The sequence below is a fragment of the Schistocerca piceifrons genome, chromosome 1, assembly GCF_021461385.2.
Source record: "Schistocerca piceifrons isolate TAMUIC-IGC-003096 chromosome 1, iqSchPice1.1, whole genome shotgun sequence".
NCBI classification, from domain to species: domain Eukaryota; kingdom Metazoa; phylum Arthropoda; class Insecta; order Orthoptera; family Acrididae; genus Schistocerca; species Schistocerca piceifrons.
The window spans coordinates 642,692,746-642,718,763 of NC_060138.1; the positions used below are offsets into that span (position 1 = coordinate 642,692,746).

The 26,018-nt window shown below is 40.0% G+C and overlaps 1 protein-coding gene across 1 annotated transcript in view; it reads right to left on the minus strand.

Moving 5' to 3' along the window:
* Positions 1 to 26,018, minus strand: part of LOC124760191 (retinoid-inducible serine carboxypeptidase-like) — a 154,219-nt gene that overhangs the window by 16,814 nt on the left and 111,387 nt on the right. Inside the window, exon 9 of the mRNA XM_047249098.1 lies at positions 19,785 to 19,979. Within this exon, the coding sequence (XP_047105054.1) occupies positions 19,785 to 19,979 (195 nt within the window). The remainder of the gene's footprint in view (positions 1 to 19,784; positions 19,980 to 26,018) is intronic.

Genomic DNA, 26,018 nt, shown 5'->3' on the forward strand with positions numbered 1-26,018 from the left:
GTTTATACTCAATGTTATTGTGCAACTGTATTGATGTGTGTAGTTGTAACATGTATGACGATTGCCCAGAAAGTAATGCACTGCATTTTTTTTTCCTCAGACAAAAACAATGCCATGAATGCAAACTGTTACTTATGTATTATTTGAAGTCTTCCTAGTGATCATGCCAAGTTTCTGTCACTTCTGACAGATAGTGTAGCTGCAGGACATTTTCAAAATGGCGTCTGTAGGTGATGTACATTACAAGCAACATGCTGTCATTGAATTTCTCACTGCAGAGAAAGAAACTGTGGGGAATTTTCACAAATGTTTGTGCAACGTCTATGGAGAATTTGCTGTTGACAGATACAGTTAGTCGCTGGGCACGGAGGGTGAGGTCATCAGAAGGCAGTTCGGCAGAGCTCTATGATTTGCAGCGATCGGGGAGACCACCCACAGCTGTCACACCTGACATGTTGCAGCGAGCTGATGTTATCATTTGCAAGGACATATTAAAGGATGCCATTCATGGAAGACATTTTGAGGACAATGAGGAGGTGATTCACAAAGTGAAGCACTGGCTCTGCCACTAGGACAGGGATTGGTAACAACAGGGCATACATGCCCTTGTTTCGTGCTGAAGGAAGGCCACAGAATGGGATGGAGATTACATGGAAAAATAGGGTTTGTATATAAAACACCATTCTTTCATGTGTGTAATTATCATTATGTTCAATAAGGAATTGTTGAAGAAAAACAAATGCATTGCTTTACTTTCTGGGCAACCCTCATATAATGTTAAGTGGATTATGTTTACAGTTACTAATATCTAAATTTAATATATACATACATGTACAGTTAAGAAGTGACACTGGCACAGTAACTTGTCATTACCTATGAATAACTGCAAACATATGAAATAAAACATGCCAAACCAAAGCACATGGAATCAAGAAACTAGGAGCCTCCTTACAGTACATACTAAAAATATGGTAGAATACTGTCAGTTCAAAAACAACTTGTAATGCATCAATCTTGGCCATGCCTTGAAACCATCCTCTTCACAGTGGAGCATGCCAGGACCAGTTTCTGGAATCTGGTGTAAGGGGCTTTTGGCCAGCCTGGAGATGATGGAGTGACTTTTCCACAATCTATTTAAGTGGTTTGTGGTTGGGACCCAATATGCTGGCTTAAAGACTAATTTATTTCTTATAATAGCAAGTGTTTTACATCTGTTGGAAATAAACATCCAAGAAGTGCTGACAGGAGCAGCACTTTGTAGAGGAGTGCCATTACAAGGAACAGGAAAGGGCCACTGAAAATGCCTACAGCCTGTTTCTAGAGCTTATTGGCCGAAAGAGATTAATGTTTAAACAATTTAGTCTATCAGCTAGAAATACACGAAACTGAGGATTTGGTCAACAGCCCTCATGGTTGTAGGAGACAACTAGTGGGCCCTTTGTGGCACAATAGGTGTGTCAAAGAGTGTTGAGTATATCTAGTCATGATCACTCAATCCTCAGTGGTCAGTAAAGTTGTTTTCCCAGTATGGGAAGCTTTAACCAGTTTTCAGTTATGTTGCCACATCGGGGAAATGAATTCTGTTTCATAACCAATTACCTTGGGCAAACATTCTGATTCAGTGAGACTGCACATTGTAAGGTATCTATATCTTTACAGTGTCTCCAATTTATGTGTAGCCAAGTGAAGGCCACTATGGTGAGGAATATAGCTGCCCGAGTGCCAAGTGAAATAATGTGTTTGTAAGAAGCAGAAAAGTATGTTGACTGCCAAACAGAGAAGAATATGACTTAAACAAAATTTCTAGTTGATGTTATGAATGGCAGCTAGCTGTAAATGAAGAAAAATGTAAGTTAATGCAGATGAGTAGGAGAAAGAAACCAGTAATGTTTGAATGAAGCATTAGTAGTGTCTAAGATCATTTAAATATCTGGGTATAATGCTGCAAAGCAATATGAAACTGAATGAGTAAATGACAGTGTTAGGGAAGATGAATGATTGACTTCAGTTTATTGTGAGAATTTTGAGAAAGTGTGGTTCATCTGCAAAAGAGACCACATATAGGATACTAGTGCAAACCCATTCTTGAGTAGTGCTTGAGATTTGCACCAAGTCAGATTAAAGAAAGACATTGAAGCAATTCAGAAGCAGACTTATGGATTTGTTAACAGTAGGTTTGAACAACACACAAGTATTACAGAGCTGCTTTGGGAACTTTAATGGGAATCCAAGACAGTATTGGGAACAGAAAGCTTGTTGAAACCAGACATCAATGACAACAAAATCCTAAGTTCAGATTGGAATGCTTACCATAAGGATAGGTTAGTTGGCAATGATGACAGTGTGTTTATTGCAGTAAAAAATTAGATAAAATCTAGCGAGCTTATCATTGATTCTGAATATGAATTAAACTGGGTGACATTGAATATCAAAGAACGGTCAAAAATGGTGATTGGCTGCTTTTATAGACCACCTGGGTCAGCATGTGTACTTGTAGAGAGCTTCAGACAGAACTTGCAGAATATCATTAGTAATTTTCCTGATCATGCCGTTGTAATAGGGGGTGACTTCAACTTGTCAGGTATAGATTGGGACTGTTATGCCACTAAAACTGGTGCCAGAGACAGGAATTCATGTGGAATTGTTCTGGATGCCTTGTCCGAAAATTACCTTGAGCAGACAGTTAGAGAACCAACTCATGAGGGTAACATCTTAGGCTTCCTGGCAACAAACAGCCCTGAACTTGTCGAATTAGTTAACTTAGAAGAAGGTATCAGTGATCATAAGGCTATGACAGCATCTATGACAACGGGTCCTAGAAGGAATGTTAAGAAAGGTAGGAAGATATATTTGCTCAGCAAGGGTAACAGGATACAAATTCCAGAATATCTCAGCAGTCAGCATTAAATATTTGGTGATAAGGACAAAGATGTGGAGAAGAAATGGAAAAAATTCAAAGGGATATTCCAAGTAAGGTTTTAAGGGATGGGGAAGATGCAGCATGGTTTAATAGCCATGTTAGAAAAGCACTACATAAACAAAGAGCGCTTCATCTCAGATTCGAAAGAAGTAAAAACCTAGCAGACAAACCAAAGCTGAACAAAGCAAAAATGAGCATAAGGAAAGCAATGGGAGAAGAGTTCAATGATTTTAAAAGTAAGATGTCAACCAACCTGAGTAAAAACCCTAAGAGATTATGGTTGTATGTAAAATAAGTAAGTGGGTCAAAATCATTTATTCACTCTCTCAGTGACCACACTGGCACTGAAACAGAAGATAACAGCAAGAAGGCCAAAGTACTATACTGAATTCGGTCTTCCAAAGTTGTTTCACCACAGAAGATCGTAACACTGTCCATCCTTTTAATTGTTGTATGAACGTCAAAATGGCAGATATTGAGACAACCGATTGCAGAACTGAAAAGTAGCTACAATCACTTAGTAATGGAAAGATGCCAGGACCAGATAAGATACCAATAAATTCTATAAAGATTATATTAAAAAACTTGCTCCCCTTCTAGCAGGAATTTATTGTAGATTGCTTGAGCAACGAAAGGTACCTAATGACTGGAAAAAAGTGCAGGTCATTCCCATTTTTAAGAAATGCTGTAAGACAGACCCACACAATTATAGAGTTACATCACTGTTGTCAATCTGTTGTAGAATTATGAGATATGTTCTATGCTCAAGAATTATGACGTTTTTGGAAAATCAACATCTCCTCTATAAACATTATCATGGATTTCACAAACAGAGATCCTGTGAAACTCTGCAAACAGAGATCCTGTGAAACTCAGCTCACTCTGTTCCTCCATGTGATCCACAGTGCAGTGCACAATGGCGCTCATGGTGATACCATGTCCCTTGATTTCAGTAAGGCATTTGAAACTGTCCCACATTGTTATTTAATGGAAAAAATATGAGCTTACAGAGTATTGGAGCAGACTTGCAATTGGATTCAAGACTCTCTTGCAGATAGAACTCAACATGTTGCTCTTAACAAAACAAAATTGACAGATGTAAAGGTAACATCTGGAGTACCTTAAGGTAGTGTGATAGGTCAATTGCTGTTTACAATACATATAAATGATCTTGTAGAAAGTGTTGGATGCTCTTTAAAACTATTCACAGATGATGCAGTTGCCTATATCAAAGTAGCAATGCCAGGAGATAGTAAGAATTTGCAGAACGACCTGCAGAGAATTGATGAATGGTGCAGACTCTGGCAGTTGACCCTGAACATAAATAAATGTAACATATTGTGCATACATAGGAAAAGAAATCCATGACTGTACAGCTACACTATTGATGACAAACAGCTGGAGTCAGCATCTGCCATCAAATATTTAGGCGTAACTATTCAGAGCAATCTTAAGTGGAGTTTCCACATAAAACAATAGTGAGTAAAGCAGATTCATTGGAAGAATCTTAAGGAAATGTAACTCATCCACGAAATAAGTGGCTTATAAGGTGCTTGTTTGCCTGATTCTTGAGTATTGTTCATCTAACAGGGATCCCTATCTCATAGGACTGATAAAGGAGATAGAGAAGATCCAACAAAGAGTGGTGTGTTGCATCACGGGATCATTTAGCTGGTGAGAGATCGTTACGGAAATGCTAAACCAACTCCACTGTGAGACGTTACAAAATAAACTTTGTGCATCAGGGGGAAATTTACTATTGAAATTTCAGGACAGCACTTTTGAGGAAGAGTTGAACAACTGATTGCTTCCCTCCACATACATCTTGCGTATTGACCATGAGGAGAAAATCTGAGAAATTAGAGCCAATACAGAGGCTTACCAACAATCATTCTTCCCACACACTATTAGCGAGTGGAACAGGGTTGGAGGGATCAGATAGTGGTACCAAAGGTACCCTCTACCACATCATAAGGTGGCTTGTGGAGTATGATGTAGATGTAGATGTTGAATCAATTGAGGGAATTTGACATTCTTTTTAAGTAACACTATTGAGAAAATTTAGAGAACCAGCATTTCAAGCTAACTGGAGAATGATTCTACTGCCACCAACATACAATTTGCCTACGGACCATGAACCTAAGATATGAGAAATTAGGGCTCATATGGAGGCATATGGGCAGCCATTTCTCCCTCTCTCTATTTATGAGTGGGACAGAAGATGAAATGACTATAGTTGATACAGGGTACCATCCTCCACACAACATAGTGTGGCTTGCATAGTATATATGAAGATGTGTATGTTGATTAAGTAGAAAAGCATGTGTGTGTAAACAATTTGATGTTCAAACTTGCTGATGTTTATTGGCAAGGCAGGAGTCTCTCATATCTAATGAAGATTATAAAAGTAGCCTGACTGTAAATAAGAACAGGATAAATATATGCTTGAGTTCATTTGTGATCAAGAATAAGTTTCTGTCCAATAAACAGTTTTTGGTTTAACTATGGAGTTTGAAGAATTTATTGCTCTGAATCTCCCAGTGTTTGAAGAGTTTATTGCTCTAAATCTCCAAAGTGATGAGTGACTTGATATTGGAGCATCAAGTGACTGTATAATCTTTGGTGAAGAATTATTTGAGGTAGAATAAACCAAAAGAATTATATTAAAATTAAAAACTGATTGTGAAAGAACTCGCAGTACATACCAACAATAGGGGAGTGCATACCCATTGTCAAATGGCTAGTAGGAATCAGTGTAGTGATCCATGCAGACAGAAAGGACTGTTCAGTAAATGGTAAACTGGATAAATGGGATGCTTTTATATGATTGAACAAGGGAAAACATTACAAGAACACCAGTGAACAGCCTTCAGTGTTGCTGAGTATGCTACTCTATGCTGCTATAGCAGTTCTAGGCAATGAAGTGTCACAAGAAGCAATGCTGTAATTTTTCGAGCATTGCTACAACGAAATATTTGAGTGGAACAGTCACATTTTTCTTGGGGTTGTGGAATAGTGAGTGATGATCCAGAGTGAACTGTATTTTACATGTTTGTCAAGTTAAAGGATGACTGATAAATGAATAGCATTGCCAATTACCTGTATGGCTGAAACAGAAGAAATATTTGCATGGATAAATAAGGACAAGGACAAGAATAAAGTGGAACAAGGGAAAGACACTAAGGATTCATAATTTTTGGATGGTAGCAAAATCAAACTGGGAGATTACACTATGTATGGCAGCACCCCTGGTTCAGGGTCATAAGTAGGTCAGCAAAAGAAGAAATGACTTTTAGTGAATTATGGGAAGCATAATGATAAAGGATTACAAGAAAACAAGAGTTAAATTTGATTGGTTGACTTGAGGGGAGAGGAGCAAACAGTGAGGTCATCAGTCCCATCAGATTAGAGACGGATGGGGAAGGAAGTCAGCCATGCCCTTTCACAAGAACTATCTTGGCATTTGCCTGTGGGGATTTAGGGAAAATCACAGAAAACCTAAATCAGGATGGCTGGACACAGATTTGAACCATCATCCTCCCAAACGCTTAATCCAGTGTGCTAACCACTGCACCACATTACTTGGTGAGGAGTTAAGAGGAAAGAGAGAGACATATGAAAGAGGGCTAAGAAAAGAATTAATGGAAGAATAGGAAGAAGAGACGAAAAATCCAGAGTTAAAGGTACTAAGAGGACTTAATCAATATTTACTGCCATATCTGGTGAGTCAGAACAAAGTATACAAGAACAGTAAGTGCAACAGCTAAGAGAAAAGGAAGAACAGAAAGCATGAGAGAGAAAAACAGCAGAAGAAATAAAGATATCAAAGCAAAGATTTCCAAATTGGATGGAAAACTACAAAAACTAAAGTAAACAAACATGTGCAGCCATGGGTGGAGAACTAGAGACGATAACCAATTTGGGTAAGAAAGAAAATTTGAAAGAAAAGAAAGACCTAGAAGAAGTGCGTAGTAATGTAACAAAAACTGAGGAGACTGTAAGAGATGCAAATGAAAAATTTTATGGACCAAGAGGAAACAGTGAAGAATGAAGTCACCAAGAACAATAGTAAAATCAAAGAAGATGACCAGGAGTACACTGAATAGAAATCAGACAGTTTCAAGTAGTGAAAATAGTGAAACTATAGTAGTAGAATGTCACAATTAAGCAAAACTGGCAAATTTTATCTGCAAAGTCCACTCAATTGTGTCACTTTTTTTTATTTTTTTTTATTTTTATTTATTACAAAATTCAAGGAGAGGTGGCCTACCAATTGTATGAAAGAACAAAACATTTAAATTGCATCAACAAAGATAACAGAATATGCAGAAGTGTAGAGTATGCTCACATAGATGTCAGTAAATATCAATGCAAATTTTAAGGTGGTTCTTAGCAGAAAACTGCTCAGAAGAAGAAGAAAAATGAAATAAAGTGCTTGAAAATGTATGACAATACCAGAGAAAGAATGTGACAGAGGAAATGCATTCCAATGAATTAAGAATAAGATTAAAAGACAGAACAAGGAAGAGGATTCACAACTATCTCAAAAACACCAAATTTGTACTAAAGGAGAATTGTGTGAACACAGTCTACGATATCAAAAGGAATGGAAGAAAGAAAAAGAAACACAGACTGTGAGTGTCATTATGCTACAGTGTCAGCCAGGACCTAGTGGTGTCTCATATAAATTTTACGGGTGTAAATGACAGTATAAATTTTCAAAATTTCATTTGCAATGTAAGGGTATTAGTCAAGCAGCAACACTAGAGCAAAAGGGACTGCAAGTGGTTGGGTGAAATTATGGGTCATGCTTATATCCAGTATGGTTTTACTTCATGTCTTTCACATATCAAGAGCTAACAGCAACAACGGGAGCAAGAGCAAGTAACAGTCTGTGCAGGCATGTGGTAGAACTGCCTCCCCCCCCCCCCCCCCCTGCCCTCCCCCCCCCCTCCCCCGCACACACAAAGCAAAGCACTGAGCCAGGTTCTGACATCAACATTGCGCACATGCGGAATGAGTGTGCTCGCTGCACGCAGTGATCACAGGCGGCTTCACATAGTGCCACTCCTCATATATGCAGATCCATGATCAGCCACACAGATGATGCCAGGTGAAAGAATTATCCTCCAGCCACTCGCACTGAGCTAGCTGCTAATATTTGTCAACAAAACCCTGTGTCAGAGCTGCAACAAAATCTTGTGTCGGATCTGAATGCATGACCCACCTCACCAAAATGGATCATTATATAGAGGGAAACATTCCACGTGAGAAAATATATCTAAAAACAAAGGTGCTGTAACTTACCAAATGAAAGTGTTGGTATGTTGATAAAGACAATAACAAACACAAACACACACACAAATTTCAAGCTTTTGCAACCCACAGTTGCTTCATCAGGAAAGAGGGAAGGCGAGGGAAACACAAAAGGATGTGGGTTTTAAGGGAGAGGGTAAGGAGTCATTCCAATCCTGGGAGTGGAAAGACTTACCTTAGGGGGAAAAAAGGGACAAGTATACACTCACACACACACACATATCCATCCGCACATATACAGACACAAGCAGACATACGTAAAGGCAAAGAGTTTGGGCAGAGAAGTCAGTCGAGGCAGAAGTACAGAGGCAAATATGTTGTTGAATGACAGGTGAGGTATGAGCGGTGGCAACTTGAAATTAGCAGAGGTTGATGCCTTGTGGGTAACGGGAAGAGAGGATATATTGGAGGGCAAGTTCCCATCTCCGGAGTTCTGATAGGTTGGTGTTAGTGGGAAGTATCCAGATAACCCGGATGGTGTAACACTGTGCCAAGATGTGCTGGCCGTGCACCAAGGCATGTTTAGCCACAGGGTGATCCTCATTACCAACAAACACTATCTGCCTGTGTCCGTTCATGTGAATGGACAGTTTGTTGCTGGCCATTCCCACATAGAAAGCTTCACAGTGTAGGCAGGTCAGTTGGTAAATCACGTGGGTGCTTTCACATGTGGCTCTGCCTTTGATTGTGTACACCTTCCAGGTTACAGGACTGGAGTAGGTGGTGGTGGGAGGGTGCATGGGACAGGTTTTACACCGGGGGTGGTTACAAGGGTAGGAGCCAGAGGGTAGGGAAGGTGGTTTGGGGATTTCATAGGGATGAACCAAAAGGTTATGAAGGTTAGGTGGACGGTGAAAAGACACTCTTGGTGGAGTGGGGAGGATTTCATGAAGGATGGATCTCATTTCAGGGTAGGATTTGAGGAAGTCGTATCTCTGCTGGAGAGCCACATTCAGAGTCTGATCCAGTCCCGGAAAGTATCCTGTCCCTTCCCTACAGCCTAGGTCTTCGTGGCAAATGAATCTGCTCCAGTCCTGAATCCCTGAACCATTACACCAACAACCTGAAAACAGCTTTCACATCCCGCAACTACCCTCCCGACCTGGTACAGAAGCAAATAACCAGAGCCACTTTCTCATCCCCTCAAACCCAGAACCTCCCACAGAAGAACCCCAAAAGTGCCCCACTTGTTACAGGATACTTGTGACAAAGGTAAATTGGTGTTCTCTGGTCAGCTTCTGTCTGTTTCTCTATTCTTATGTACATAATTCATGTCAGTATTTTTCAACCATGACTTATCAAACTGATAGATCAGTAATATTCACACCTGTCAGCACCTGTCTTCTTTAGAATTGGAATTAATACATTCTTCTTGAAGTCCAAGGGAATAAACTAACCTTTCCCATATATCTTCCTCTCCAGGGGGAGAAGTTTTGTCATGGCTGGCTGTCTCAATTACATCAATAATTTTACTGAATATTATCTACTTCAGGGGCCTCATTTTGATTTAGGTCTTTCAGTGCTCTGTTAAACTCTTCATGCAATATTGTACCCTCGATCTCATCTTCATCTACTTCCTCTTCCCTTTCTATAACTTTGCCTTCAAGTTCATTTCACTTTCATAGCCATTCTGTATATTTCTTGCACCTTCCAGCTTTCCCTTCTATGCTTAGTACTGGATTGCGATCTCAGCTCTTAATATTCATACAGCTGCTTCTAATTTCTTGAAGGGTCTCTTTTGTTTTCCTATAGCTGGTACTTGTCTTTGCCCTAGCTATAAATGCTTCTTGGTCCTTATATTTCCTATCTAACCATTCCCACTTTGCCATTTTGCACTTCCAGTCAATTACATTATTTAGATGCCTGCATTCTCTTTTATCTGCTTCATTGACTGCATTTTCTTATTTTCTAAATCCATCAATTAGATTCGGTATCTCATGCATTATCTAAGGATTTCTACTGAGATTGATCTTTTTCCCTATTTGATTGTGTGCTGCTTTCACTATTTCATCTATCAAGGCTACTCATTCATCTTCTGTTGTGTTCCTTACACTTGTTTCAGTAAGTTATGGCTAATATTACCTTTGAAACTCTCAACAACCTCTAGTTCTTTCAACACAGATAGATTCCATGTCCTTAACATCCTTCATTTTTACTGTACAGTTTACAGCCAATAAATCATGGACAGAGTCCACATCTGCCCATGAAAATATTGTGCAGTTTAAAATATTGTTTTGAAATTTCTGTCATACTGTTGTGTAGTCTATTTGAAACTTTCCTGTGGCTACATGTCTCTTCCATGTATACAACCATCTTCCATGAATTTTAAACCAAGTATTAGCAACACTTAAATTATACTTGTTGCAAAATTTACCACACAGTGTCATCTGTCATTCCCTTCCACCAGTCCATGTTCTTCCACTACTTTACATCTTCATTAACCTACCATTGAATTCCAGTACCCCATCACAATTAAATTTTCATTTCTCTTAACTACCTGAATAATCTTTTACCTCATCATATGTTGTTCTAGCCTCTTCATTATCTGCAAAGCTAAATGGCATATGAACTGTGGTGGGAGTTGGCTTTGTGTCAATCATGGCTATGATAATGTGTTCACTAAGCTGTTTGTAGTTACATACCCATGTTCCTATTTTCTTATTCATTATTAGATCCATTTCTACATAGCCCCTGTTTGATTTTTTATTGATAACACTCTTCTCACCTGACCAGAAATCCTGTTCCTACTACCCACTTCACTAATTCCCTTAATATCCAACCGCAACCTATTCATTTCCTTTTTAAATTTTCTAACTTCCCTATCTGCTTAAGGGTTCTAATGTTACACTTTCCAAACTGTAGGAGATATGTTATGTTTTCCTGATGAAGATGTTCTCCTGAGTAGTCTACATCTGGTGAGACTATTTTACCTCTTCAATATTTTACCCAAGAAGATGTCATCTTCTTTTAACCATGTGCTCATAGTATAGCTGCATGCCCTTGGGAAAAATAAGAGCTGTAGTTTCCTAATCCTTTCAGATAGTCACAGTACCAGCATTCAACATCATTTTGGTTGATTTTATAATGTCAGATCAGTCAATCATCCAGACTGTTCCCTCTGCAACTACTGAAAGGCTGCTGGCTCTTTTCATGAACCACATGTTTGTCTGGTGTCCTCACAGATCTCACTCACTCTTCTCACAGATCACTCATCTGATGTGGTAGTACCTATGGTACAGAAGTCACCTTACCTTGACAATGTCCATAGATCACGGAGAAGCATAGGGTGCCTAAAACATATTAATTCTTCTGGCTCTGATGGGATTCCTACCACAGTATGAAATTGTCATGGTTGCATAATATGACTGCATTTGAGCTATCTTTCTAATAAGGATATACTTGCAAACAGACTAAAACATGCTGTAGTAATACTCATCTATAAAATAGGAAATAAGCAAACCACAATTGGTTTGACACTTGTTTCAGTTTTTCAAACATTTTTGAGAAAGAGGTGTATAATAGAACTGACTAACTGTTCTAAATGGAACTTGGTAACAGCTTCTTGACCTCATAAATAAAGTCTTGGCAAAGCTAAACATATGACCAAGTGAAAGCCTTTGTTGTGTGGACCACAAAATCCTATTTGGCAACCAAAAATGTTATATCATTAATGGCATTCCTTTTTGCATGGATGGAATATTACCTTTATCATAGGGGACCTCAATCACAGATTCTAAGAAAGGAATGAAACTAACTCTAGAACAGGAGAACATAATGTGTGAGGTCTCACATTAGTAATGGAAATCACAACTTCCACATACAACTCAGACAGTAGCTGGATAGTTGTACAACTAGTTCACAGCAATAGTTTTAAGTTTTACTTTCACAAAGACTCGTATTATTCAATTTCAAACAAGCAAAAAAGACCTGTTAGTACAGGAAGTATACATTAACAGTCATACAAGAAATGAAACAAAATGCATAAAATTTGTTGGGAGTCCAAGTGGATATCAAATTGAAATGGATTAAAGGATTAAATACATAGATAAACTAACCAAGAAGGTCAGTTCATCATGTTTCGCCATCACAAGTGTCACTGTCTATGTTGATCTAATTTTACATGTTTCACTTCTTGTCATTTTATGGGGTTATTGTTTGGGGTGATGCACCTAAAGCAAACAAAAATGTACTAAGCAGAAGCGAGTAGTATTAATATTGTGTAAAGTAGGTAATTTCTAATCTTGCAGAGGTCTTATTAAGAATCTTTAAATACCTACACTTACTTCCCAGCTCCTTACATTTACTCATTTATAATTTTTTTGCTGATAATGAAAATTACTTACACCTGATGTGTGATTTGCACATTCACAATACAAAATACCAAAAGCATTTTCCTGTAGTGTAGACTATGCCTCCTTGTCTTGTTTTTAAAGGTGGAGTTATGTACTATGCTGCACTCTGATTAGTGTATTGCTATCAGGCCTGTGTTATTATAAATGGAGGTTATTTTCTTTGTAAAATACCAGAGTAATGAAATATTAAGCTATGGTATTAATAAAAGACAAACAACAACTATTTAATACAACTGATGAAAGCAACAATTTATTTCAAAATGTTGCATTTATCTGGTATAGTCACAAATATTGTTCAGCTGTATAGTGAACATTATTGTTAATGCAGAGTACAGTTTAAATGTCAGTGATTTAAGTGATTTAAGATAATTTTTGTTAATTCCTTTCTTTATGGCATCTGTGTAATAAAAGGAATGGATTAATGACTGACAAAGCTGATGCAAAGGCTAAGATTGTACATAGTGAAGACAACCTATCAACTGAATTCGATTATCTGGAAAAATAACATTGCTTCCAATAGCTTTAATTGTAAAGATGTTATGGAGAAGCTAGAACTCTGTGACATAGAGAAAGAGCAAAGAAAGAGACCTGAGAATCACATTCCCACCATATATTGCCACACTATTCACAAGACTCAGCCAAACTCTGAACAAGAAAGAGTCATGCCCATCTTCTGACCAGTTGCAAAAATAATCACCTTCTTGGGCTGTGTGAAAGATAACCAGCAGTTTCATAGATTTTGGCTCTGTCACATTTCTTGCAAATGTGACAAGCCTTATGTTGGACAGACATAATGTTATTTTTTATTATCTATTTGGCTTTTGGCCTTAAGTGCTTACAACCATACAGGCATAATGCTGTGTCTCCACAAGTTGCAATAAATACACTGTGTACACAATCTAATACTATACCAAGAAGGAAATTAGCATTGACTTAGCACTGCTTCATGAAGAAAGTGTCTGTTATCTGGCCATTGGGTGGTTCTGTGATAATATTATGATGAAGGCAACCAAAATACAGGCATTTACAAACCTTATGAATTGTGACCGGATTTTTTCCGTCAGTGCAACTTGGCAACCTGCATTGTAAACAATAAGATTGGAAAAACAACAAGCTGCATTTCAGTATGTACCAGTGGTGGCAAGCACAAACTGCTGCTCACATAAGTACAGGGCCAAGTGATAGTTGAATGGTATGGTGAAGCTGTTTCTGGGAGTTTTTTGTCCAGCACCCTCAATGACTCTATAAGCAGACAAACAGTGAGACTTGCCATTGTGAGCAATGCTTCTGCTGAACTACACAAACAAGCCTCACAGTCCATGCTCACAGTTGCAATGCTGAAAGTACCCATCTTCTGCTTTATAAACTTCACATAAGCTTTCCATTGTGGAGAGCTCAAGGGGTTAAGAGCATTGCATGTGAAAATCAAGGTTCTGGCATAAAGCTCTTATTTGCATCCTGTAAGAATTTTCTAAACTGAAGATTATCAATCTGACCAACTTTTATGCAGTATCAATGCAGTACAGAAAATTTAAGGCATATAAGAGTCTACTGACATTATTTTTGTTGGCACTGTTTGCATTTATATTGCCATATAAAATGACACTATTCTTACAATTATATTGCATATCTACAGGTTGGGTTAAATTATTGATAAATGCTTTAAAATTTTCAAGAAGCAATTAATGCACATATATTACAGACAATTTCATTTACTATGCCATTAATTCTATTTAAAAAATATAAAAACTTTTATCATCTGTGAGTAACTTAAGACCAAATTTCACTCCAAAGAAACTAAACTAATTTTTTAGTGGGCAAAGCTTTTATAGAACCACATTTTGCTGCTAGGAGCATATAGAGCAACCATTTCAGACAGTAAGTCAAGTGCCATCACTGAAGAAGGCCAGGATTAGTTTTGGCAGAGTTTATAGTGATAACTGATGTGATTGTCGTTTTGCAATAGCTGATTTATGTGAATGGCATGCAGTGGTGAAATTATTTTTGCTCAGAAAAGGTGGAACAAACTCTTGAAATTTGAAAAACAGTGTACAAGGACAATGCCATGGGGGAAACTTAAATGTTTGAGTTGTTTTCCTGTTTCAAAAATGGTTGTGCCAGTTGATAAAAAACCTTGTTCTGGTCTCCTTCCATAGCCTGAACACATGAAAATATTGAAAACTTTCATCCAATCATCAACAAAGATTGATGACAGATTATTGAAGAAATTGTAGAGTTGTTGGGAATAGCCTGGAGTTCAGTGAAGCAAATTGTGGCAGATGATTTGGGAATGAAAAGGGTGACTGCCAAATTCGTACCATGACTGCTGAACAAAAATATGGTAACTTAGAAACTGCACTTTGAAAGAAGAGTTCCAGAATTTTCCAATTTATTTTTCAAAGATTATCACAGGTGACAAAACATGGTGCTGCGCTTATGATTCTGAATCAAAGCAGCAGTGAAGCCAGTGGAAGACTTCAAGTTCACCTTGATTCAAGAAAGCTCATCAGGTGAAATAAAATATTAAAACAAAGCTGATTTATCAAAATATCCATGGGTGTGCTGCCGGTCTATAGTGTCCAACGGGCATCATACATGTCGCCATCATCAGGTGAACTGACGGACTGAGCTCCTGTGAATGTGCAGGCACGGAGATCCGTACGCTAAGGCTGCTCAGAGGGAACTGGGTTCGGTCACGGCGGCGGCCAATTTAAATACCCTCCACCCGCAGCGCGCTCCCTCCGCCGTCCGAGCCCCGCACCACGGTCGCGCGGTGGAACAGATTGCGACGGCGTCTTGAGATGACGTCGGTGTGATGGCTCTGTCTGCCGTGGTCATCACAACTATACGTTTGCTCGATTTACTCTTGATTAACCTGATCGCTGGTTCCCAAGTCTTGCTAAGATTATAGCCACAGTCACGGTTTATGAGGTCGTCATTGGTGCGAATTTTGATGGCCTCTCTAACAACACTGTCCCAGTATCTCGACGTCTGTACCAGAATCCTCGTGCGGTCATACTCCATGGCGTGATTTTCTGACAATGTTCAGCGACCGCTGACTTGCTCGGATACATCAGACGAGTGTGCCTCTGGTGTTCACGGCATCGATCCTCGATGGTACGCATCGTCTGACCAATATACGACTTGCCACATTGACACGGAATCTGGTACAAGCCGGCCTTCCTCAAGCCGAGGTCATCTATGGCGCTCCCCACCAGTGCACGAGTTTTATTTAGAGGACAAAACACAGTTCTGACCCGGTGTTTCTTCAGAATGCGGGCGATTTTCCCCGAGGGTGCGCCTGTGTATGGAATAAATGCAGTGCCTACCTCCTCCCTCGTGACTTCATCCATCTCAACAGGTTGTGCTGCAGTGGTTGGGCGGAGAGCACGTTGAATCTGCCACTCTGCGTACCCATTTTTTCGAAATACTGTTCTCAGATGTTCCAATTCCTGGGGTAGACTCTCTGTGTCAGAGATAGTGCGCGCCGTATGTACTAGAGTTTTAAGTACCCCCTTCCTCTGTGAAGGGTGGTGGCAGCTGTCTGCGTGCAAATACAGATCAGTGTGCGTAGTCTTCCGATACACCCCATGACCTAGGGTGCCGTCAGCCCTTCTCTTGACCAAGACGTCAAGGAAAGGTAATTTACCCTCCGTTTCAGTCTGCATAGTGAATTTGATGTTGGGGTGTATGGAGTTTAGATGTGTAAGGAAGTCAAGGAGTTTATCCATACCATGTGGCCAGATGACGAACGTGTCGTCCACGTAACGGAAAAAGCAAGTAGGTTTCCATACGGATGACGACAGGGCTCCCTCCTCGAAGTTCTCCATGTACAAATTCGGTACCACCGGTGAGAGTGGGCTACCCATGGGGACTCCCTCCGTTTGTTCGTAGTATTCTCCATTAAAAAGAAAATACGTGGAAGTCAAGACATGCCTAAAAAGTTCAGTGGTCTTCTCGTCAAACTTCTGACTAATCAATTCTAGTGACTCTCGCAGAGGTACCCTCGTAAACAAGGAAACGACGTCAAAACTCACCATGAATGATATCTGACTCATCCAACCTGAAGCTATCAAGGCGTTTAACAAAATCCACAGAATTACGGATGTGATGAGGGCATTTACCCACATAAGGACTTAATATTCCCATCAGGTATTTGGCCAACAAATATGTAGGTGCCCTGATGTTGCTGACAATGGGGCGTAATGGTACCCCCTCTTTGTGAACCTTCGGGAGTCCATATAGTCTAGGCGGTACCGGACCTTTGGGTAACAATTTCTTAGCGTCACCCTCCGGTAAATCTGCGTCCTTGAGAAGCGCCCTTGTCTTGTTCTCCACCTTCTTTGTAGGGTCAACGCTGATCTTCCGGTAGGAATCGTCATTTAGCAGGCTCTGCATCTTATCAGTGTAGTCCTTATGGGAGACAACAACTGTAGCATTGCCTTTGTCAGCTGGTAAGACAACAATTTCAGAGTGCTCCCTCAGATCACGAATGGCCGCCCTCTCTTTACTGCTGATATTTGACTTCATCGGCTTGGATTTCATCAATGCACGACAAGTTTCATGACGTATTTCCTCGGCTGATTCTGGCGGAAGTCGAGCTGCAACCTGTTCAACAGCACTAACAATTTCTGCGACCGGAGTGAACTTGGGGGTGGGAGCGAAGTTGAGACCTTTCTGCAAAACCGAGACCGCATCATCACTCAACACCATGCCACTCAAATTGATGACAGTCTTGCACGGAACCTGCAGAGATGGTTTGTCAAGGAGACATGAGAACTTAGCTGTTTGACATCCCGTGGCCTTCTTATGGGCAGAATCAGCTGACACCCAGGTGACGCCATCAATCCAATCCCAGGAACAAGAAGTGAACTTACTAGCCAGTTGCAAATGTAGTTTGAGTAATTCCTGTGAGATAAATTCAAGGCTCCGGTGGGTGAATTGCACTCTCTCATGTACCAATGCGAGGCTGGCTCGTTTCTTGATTCTCTTAGCTGCTGCAGAATCGATGTGATGCATAACCTTAGCAAAATTTGGAACAACAGTCTGGGAACGACATCTCTTTAGAAAGGCAAGAGTACTTAGCAAACGACATCTACGGTGGCGCAACTTTTCAAATTTCTTCATGCTGCGATACATCTCCTCCCCGTAAAGGTGTATGATGTGATTCTTGAGTTTCTCCCGGCGTATTTGATAATCAAAATATCCACCCGTGGATATTTTGATTATCAAATACGCTGGGAGAAACTCAAGAATCACATCAAAGCTGATTTGTTTTTTCAATGTGAGAGGAGTCATCCAGTTTCTTCCTACATGTTCGTCAGGGGGACTGAAGATGGTATAATGTAGCATCAAAACTGGTTAATCCAGAAAATAACAACTGGAAACTTAGGCAGCTAAAAGCGTTTTGATTTGACACTTTATACTGAATAGCAGAGGTCCTGCAACCATCTATAAAAAGATGGACTGAAAGAGATTCAGAGTTTGTTCTGCAGGGCCAGACAATTAACTGGTCTTTCTATTTGGAAGTTTTGAAAATACTGCAGAACAGACTGTGATAGAAGCAGCCTGATTTGTGACAGTCAAATGACTAGTTTTTTGTCATGATAATGCCCCTCCTCACACAGCCCTGTGTGAACAATAACAATATGACCCCTGTTTGTTGCCCACCATACACACACAGTCTTGCCCCACGCAACATCTTTTTGTTTCCTAGAATGAGAACACCTGGTCTGAAACTGACATACGGCTGGGGAGCAATGTCTACATCTACATCTACATCTACATTGATACTCCGAAAGCCACCCAACGGTGTGTGGCGGAGGGCACTTTACGTGCCACTGTCATTACCTCCCTTTCCTGTTCCAGTCGCGTATGGTTCGCGGGAAGAACGACTGTCTGAAAGCCTCCGTGCGCGCTCTAATCTCTCTAATTTTACATTCGTGATCTCCTCGGGAAGTATAAGTAGGGGGAAGCAATATATTCGATACCTCATCCAGAAACGCACCCTCTCGAAACCTGGCGAGCAAGCTACACCGCGATGCAGAGCGCCTCTCTTGCAGAGTCTGCCACTTGAGTTTATTAAACATCTCCGTAACGCTATCACGGTTACCAAATAACCCAGTGATGAAACGCGCCGCTCTTCTTTGGATCTTCTCTATCTCCTCCGTCAACCCGACCTGGTACGGATCCCACACTGATGAGCAATACTCAAGTATAGGTCGAACGAGTGTTTTGTAAGCCACCTCCTTTGTTGATGGACTACATTTTCTAAGGACTCTCCCAATGAATCTCAACCTGGTACCCGCCTTACCAACAATTAATTTTATATGATCATTCCACTTCAAATCGTTCCGCACGCACACTCCCAGATATTTTATAGAAGTAACTGCTACCAATGTTTGTTCCGCTATCATATAATCATACAATAAAGGATCCTTCTTTCTATGTATTCGCAATACATTACATTTGTCTATGTTAAGGGTCAGTTGCCACTCCCTGCACCAAGTGCCTATCCGCTGCTTCTTGATATCCGCATCCATTGACACCTGTGGGCTGAGGATGACATGGCAGCCAGTTGGTACCATAGGGTCTTCATGGCCTGTTTGGGCGGATGGAGTTTAGTTTTTCTAGAATGAAAACAGACAAGAAAGGAAAGAGTTTTGCCAATGTTGCTGAGATGAAGAAAAAAATGACAGAGGTGCTGTCAAGCATCACAAAGTATGAGTTTAAAAAATGTTTTGAAAAATGGAAGAAAAGATTAAATAATTGTGTTGTGCAAGTGAAGAACACTTTCAAGGGGACTGAAGGTTTGTGCTTAAAACACGAATAAACAACTTAAAAATAATTTCAGTTTCTTTTGGATACCCCCTTGTATATTGTCCTACACCTGTAGGAGATTTTTTGTTTTAGAAACATGCTCTTTTGTAAGAGGTTAAAGGTCATGGGTTTTACCTGATAATTCTGGATTTTATAATTCTTGGAGTCAGTATTTTAGTGGAGAATTGTTAAAGTTTTACTTACCACCTTGGTTGCTTACCTTTTTTTGTCCAACAATAAAATACTTCAGACACAGAGGAAATATTGTCCTTTTGTCTACCGCAATGCTTTCTTCATTCCCCATTGCAAACAAAATTTCATCTGCATTTTGTTATAATAGACTGAGTTACCTACTGCTGCTTTAATTTGTCCCCCACTTCTGATGTTGGTATTTTCTTCCTTGGGCTCACTGCACTGCTAGTCACATCTAACAAGTTAGATATAGGTTCTCCTACAACTAGTTCCAGTGCCTCTAGTTCATCTATTGGTGTTGCAGCTTTCTTCTCCACTTTATATAGTGAGATTTTATGCACTTTGCCTTTGCAAAGTTTCTTGTAGCTTTCATTGTATACCTACGAGGGTGAGTCAAATGAAAGCTTTAAACATTTTTTAAAATTTTATTTATTGTGCAGAAGTGGCACAAAGTTGTATCACTTTTCAACATAATCTCCCCCATGCTCAATGCAAGTCCTGCAGCACTTACAAAGTGCATAATTTCCTTTAGAAAAAAAATTCTTTTGGTAGTCCGCGCAACCACTCATGCACCGTGTGATGCACCTCTTCATCAGAATGGAACTTCTTTCCTCCCATTGCATCTCTGTGTGGTCCAAACATATGTAAATCACTTGGGGCAAGGTCTGGTGAGTATGGTGGATGAGGAAGACACTCAAAATGCAGGCCTGTGATTGTTGCAACTGTTGGACGGGCAGTGTGGGGCCTTGCATTGTCATGTTGCTAAAGTACACCTGCTGACAGCAATCCATGTAGCTTTGATTTGATTGCAAGCTGCAGATGATTTTTTAGGAGGTCTGTGTATGATGCACTGGTCACAGTGGTTCCTCTAGGCATGTAATGCTCCAAAATGATGCCTTTTTTGCCCCGAAAGAGAGTCAGCATAACCTTCCCTGCTGATGGTTCTATTTGAAACGTCTTTGGTTTTGGTGATGAGGAATGGTGCCATTCCTTCCCCACTCTCTTCATTTCTAATTGGTGGATGTGAACCCAGGTTTTGCCTCCAGTAACAATTTTTGCAAGGAAGCCATCACCTTCTCGTTCGAAGCGCCGAAGAAATTCTTCACAAGCAGCAACATGTCATTCTCTCATTTCAGGAGTCAGCTGCCATGGCACCCACCTTGCAGACACTTTGTGAAACTGGAGCACGTCATGCATAAATGTGGTGTGCTGACCCATGATTAATCTGTAAACATGCTGCAGTGTCATTCAGTGTCACTCAGCAGTTTTCCTTCACTATGGCTTCAACTGCTGCAATGTTCTGTGGAGTCACAACTCATTGTGCCTGACCTGGATGAGGAGCATCTTCCACTGAAGTCGCACCATTTGCAAACTTCCTACTTCATTTGTAGACTTGCTGCTGTGACAAACATGCATCACCGTACTGAACCTTCATTTGTTGATGAATTTCAAGAGGTTTCATACCTTCACTACGCAAAAACCGAATAACAGAACCCTGTTCTTCCCTGGTGCAAGTCACAAGTGGGGTGGCCACCTTTATACTGATACCGCAACGGTATGTGTGCATCTGCATTATGCTGCCACCTACAGGCCATTCTGCATGCTGTTTGTAGCACGCTTACCAACTTACAGGATGATGGCGCGAAATTTCGATTTGTTATTACAAATTTAAGGTTTTCATTTGACTCACCCTCATAGTTCTTTCTTCAGTTCTACATCCATTTATTCATGCATCATATTGTGTGAATCCCACCATGAAGGATATCCTTCAAGATGTGGAATATGTCAAGTTACAAGATAACAGGCAGCAGAAACCACTGCTAGCGACTTCTGCGAATTCTTATAACAAAAAATATAAGTCTTTTTTTCACTGTCGTGGATACTATTGAGTCATCTGTTGTCACTTTCTGTGTGTGCTCCTCTTCTAAACATAATTTCCTGGATGATATCTCTCTGTCATCATATTGCTTTTTGAGTTGATTTTCATGTTGTGAGACACAATTTCATGTCCATGACTGGTTTTTAAAATACCGCTGATGGTGGTTGTAGTGTATTTCTTGAAGATTCTTGCCTGTCATTTATTTAATAACTTCTATTATTTTTCTCACATTATCATATCTTTTCCTTCTGTGCAAACTATGTTTTGAAAAATAATGACTTACATATGTTGCATGTGTGAATGTTGTATTTGCCATACTATTATGTATTTTCTTTTATTTGCTATTAGTCGTAGTTGTTTCTATGTTTACAAATGAATTTTACACAGATCCTGTCCTTGTAAAATGCTAACTTTGAAAATGTTCACTTTTACAACTCTGCAAAGCTTCTAATATCTTTTAGCACTATTTTAGCAGTTCTCTGTCATTGTTATAAACATCATTTATGCCTTATGTCTGAAATATTCCTGTCTCACCCTCAAAGAGGTCATGTTGTTGTGCAATGATTCACTACCAGTTATTGTCAAAACCCACACACTCTTAGTGATATGTGTAATGCAAGACAAATTACACAACATACTGCACTGAAATGAAAAAATGAAATGACTGTATGGCATTGATAGATGAGAGTCCCTGCTTGGGGAAGTTCAGCCACTGAGTTGCAAATCCTTTCAGTTGACACCACACTGGATTACTTGCATCTCAATAATGATGAAATGATGATGAGGACAACACAACACCCAGTATCCAAGCAGAGAAATACTCTGACACAGCCAGGAATCAGACCCAGGCCTGCTGCAGGGCAGTCATGCACACTGGTATACACAGATTAATTTTCTGCACTGCTGTCTATTAAAATCTGTCTAAATATGAGTTACCAGCCACACTTCTATTTGCAAGGCAAGGTTACACTTGTCACTACTCCAAAATCAATAATTTTTGCTATACAGAGTGTCCCAGGAGGAATGGTCAATATTCAGGAATATGACAGGAATTACAGATGAAACAGTAATATCTAGTATAAATGGTCTCGAAGGTGAATACCTTAAGAGTCATGACCACTTGTTTACCTTCACTACTGTGAGACATATCTCTTCCACTGACAAATCCTCATACCTGTTACGATATGGAATTTAGAGCCTGTGTTTACAAGACATTTTTTTCTAGCAAAGGAAAGTCCAGGTTGGAATACCAACAGTATTATGAAAAGGATAGGCTGCCGTTCACCATAAAGATAACACATTGAGCTACAGATAAGCACATTAAAAATAATGTTATGCATTGAGCTTTGGACCACAGCCTTCTTCATTAAGGAAAAAACATGCACATTCACACAAGCAAGCACACTTCATTAACACAACCTTTAACTCTAACCATCCAGCCTGAATGTAATGGTGTCATGTCAAATGGAAGCAGCAATCCAGAAAAGGACAGGGAGGGGAGAGGGATAACAGAATGCAATGGGGGGAGAGGAGTCAGCAGTGCCTAGCAGAGGGTGCAGGGATTATATGGTGGCCAGACAAGACTGCCAGATGCAGCATCAGGAGGCTAACGGGGACGGGGGGAATGGAAAGTGGAAGAGGAGAGGATCAGAGAAGGGGAAAACACAGAGTGTGTGCTGGCAGAGAGCAGAGAATAGTGAGAGTGAGGTGGTGTGAATTGGGAGGGAGGGATGGGATGAAGGGGTGTTGGGTGTGGGGATAGTATGTTACCGAAGTGTGAAGCTGGGATGAAATCAGGAGTGGAGAATATTCTGTACAGTTGACTCCCATCTACACTTTTCAGAAAAGCTGGTGGTGAAGGGGAGGATTCAGATAGCCCAAGTTGCAAAGCAGCCATTAAAATCAATCATGTTATATTCAGCTGCATATTGTGCCACAGGGTGGTCTACTTTGCTCTTGGCCACAGTTTGTCGGTGCCATTCATCCTGGTAACAGCTGGTTGGTAGTCATACCAATGTAAAAAGCTGCAAAGTGGCTGCAGCAAAGCTGGTATATGGCATCGCTGAATTCGTAGGTGGCCTGGCTTCTGATGGGGCAGGATAAGCCTTTTGCAGGACTGGAATGGAAAGTGCTGGGTGAGTGGATTGGGCAGGTCTTGCACCTAGGTCTTCCACAGAGATATGATCCTTGTGGCAAGAGGCTTGGATTGGGATGAAATAAGGATGGACTAGAATGTTGTGGGCGTTGGGTGGCTGATGAAACCGCTTTAGGAGGGGTGGGAATGATTTCAAGTTGGATGTTCCTCATTTGAGGGCATGATAATAGATAATCAAAATCCTGATGAAGGTTGTAGTTCATCTGTTCCAGGCCTTTACAAGACCTTCAGCATATTGGGTAAAAGTGTGCTTGTCACTGAAAATATTCTTTCCCCAGGTGTCAATGTTGGGTGGGAGGGATTCTTTGGTGTGAAAGGTAGGACAACTTTCAAAATGTTGTTACTGTTGGTTGTCATTGGGTTTAATGTTTACAGTTGTGTAGACAGAGCCATCAGGGAGCAAGCATTCAATGTCTAGGAAGATACCATCCTGGGTTGAGGAGGACCAGGTGAAATGGATGGGAGAGAAGGTGTTGCCATTGTGAAGGATTGAGGATACGGTGTCTTGGCTGTGAGTCCAGGTCATGAAGATATCATGAATGAACCTGAATCTTATCAGGGTTTAGGGTTTTGGAAGGCTAGGAAGTTTTCATCTAGATGGCCCAGGTTGTCATAGGAGCATACCATGTGCGTGCCCATGGCTGTGCTGCAGATTTGTTAGGAAAAGTTAGTAAGGTGTATGAGGTATGAGATGGTGGTTTTGGAGTTTGAAGAAACTTAGGAGAGGTAGTGTTCAATAGTGGCGAGACCATGGGCTTGAAGGATGTTGTGTGTAAGGAAACGATTTTAACAGTGATGAGTAGGGATCCAGGAGGTAAAGGAGTAGGGATGTTCGATAGACGGTGAAAAAAGTGTTTGGTATCTATGATGTGGGAAGCTAGATTACGGACAATTGGTTGGAGGTGTGGGTCAATGAGGGCTGAAATTCTTTCAATGCGAGCACAATAATCAGCTGTAATAGCCCACCCTCATTGGTATTGCAAGAATTAAAATATTATATATCTTTGCAGCTGCATTGCACTGTGTCTGAGTTGTTATTAGGTTTTCATTTTCATATTCTCTTCATTGACACTGCTGGAGCACATTCATGATAAGTTGACCCCTGCTGTGAATTGCATAGTCATTCACAACTCTGGGTGAGTTAACCCCTCTGTTATGAAACGGCAGTTGCCTAAGTTTGCTGTGGTCTATTGAGCTGTGTGTTTCACTTGTTATGAGCAAAACATTCTTTTCCTGCCTTGGCTACAATGTAACCTTTCACAAACAATTTTAAAGGACTTTTAGTAAAAAAAATAATTATTTAATACACCTCGTAGCCTCATGATAAACTGCCTATCATTTCATTAATGGTTACATTTATTGTGATATTTTTGTATTTTGTAAGGTACTGCATGAAATTTGAGTAGTTTACAGTGAAAAGTAGGGGTTGCTACAGTTTTACTTTGGGTGGATGTCAAATCATGTATTGCTGCATATGAAATGTAGATGATATATAGAATTTTTCTTTTAACTTTTGAAGAGATCTACATCCATTTTAAATCTGAAGAAATGGATTGTATGTTGTGCACACACTTCCAGTTGAGCTTGCAAACAATAGAGTGAAAGTGAAATATTCATAGCATCATCCTAATCTCATAAGTGGTTCAAGATATTGAACCAAGTTTTTGGCCAATAATAGCGTGCAAAGCGGAGAGTATTTTTCATATAGTTAATATGCAAAATTTTCTTTTAACTGTGATGTATGACTAAATACAGATTCTTTCGGCGATACAGTAGGTATTTTAAGAGACGTTGATAGCTTGTGAAATGAGCATTAGTAAAGTTTGTAGTATGGTAAGTGAAGAAATCGTATGTTTATTTTTATACTGTGCTTTTCATAAGCTGTTGAACTGACTTGTCCTGAGTTTTTTGCTTAATAATACTCTGTTTCAGGATTCTGTTACAGTTGCAACTGCATTAACATATTACTGAGATTAAGTTGCATAAACTATGTTCTGGTTTTGCAAAAAAATCTAATTTTAACAGGGGAACAAGAGTAAGAAAAAATGTTTTACAAGTCAGGTGAAAATCAGTCACTCCTTCTGTTGCAGTTTCAGCATAATGTAACCCTTTGTGTGTAATAATGAGTGGCTGACTTGTTGAGCTGTTTGTCATCTTGGGATAACCCATTAATACAGCTGCTTGCAGACTTGGTAGCTATATCTTTGAAGTTTTGCAAGACAGCCATTTTTATGAAGGCTTGAGCTGTAGAACTACATTTGCCATAATGCAATGTCCCATCAGCAAGGATGCCGTCACCAGTACTGTTGATTTCTCCCCTAACACACCATCCCCACAGCAAGGGACCAAGTGATATTGAACACATTCTACTTGTAATTGTCTACT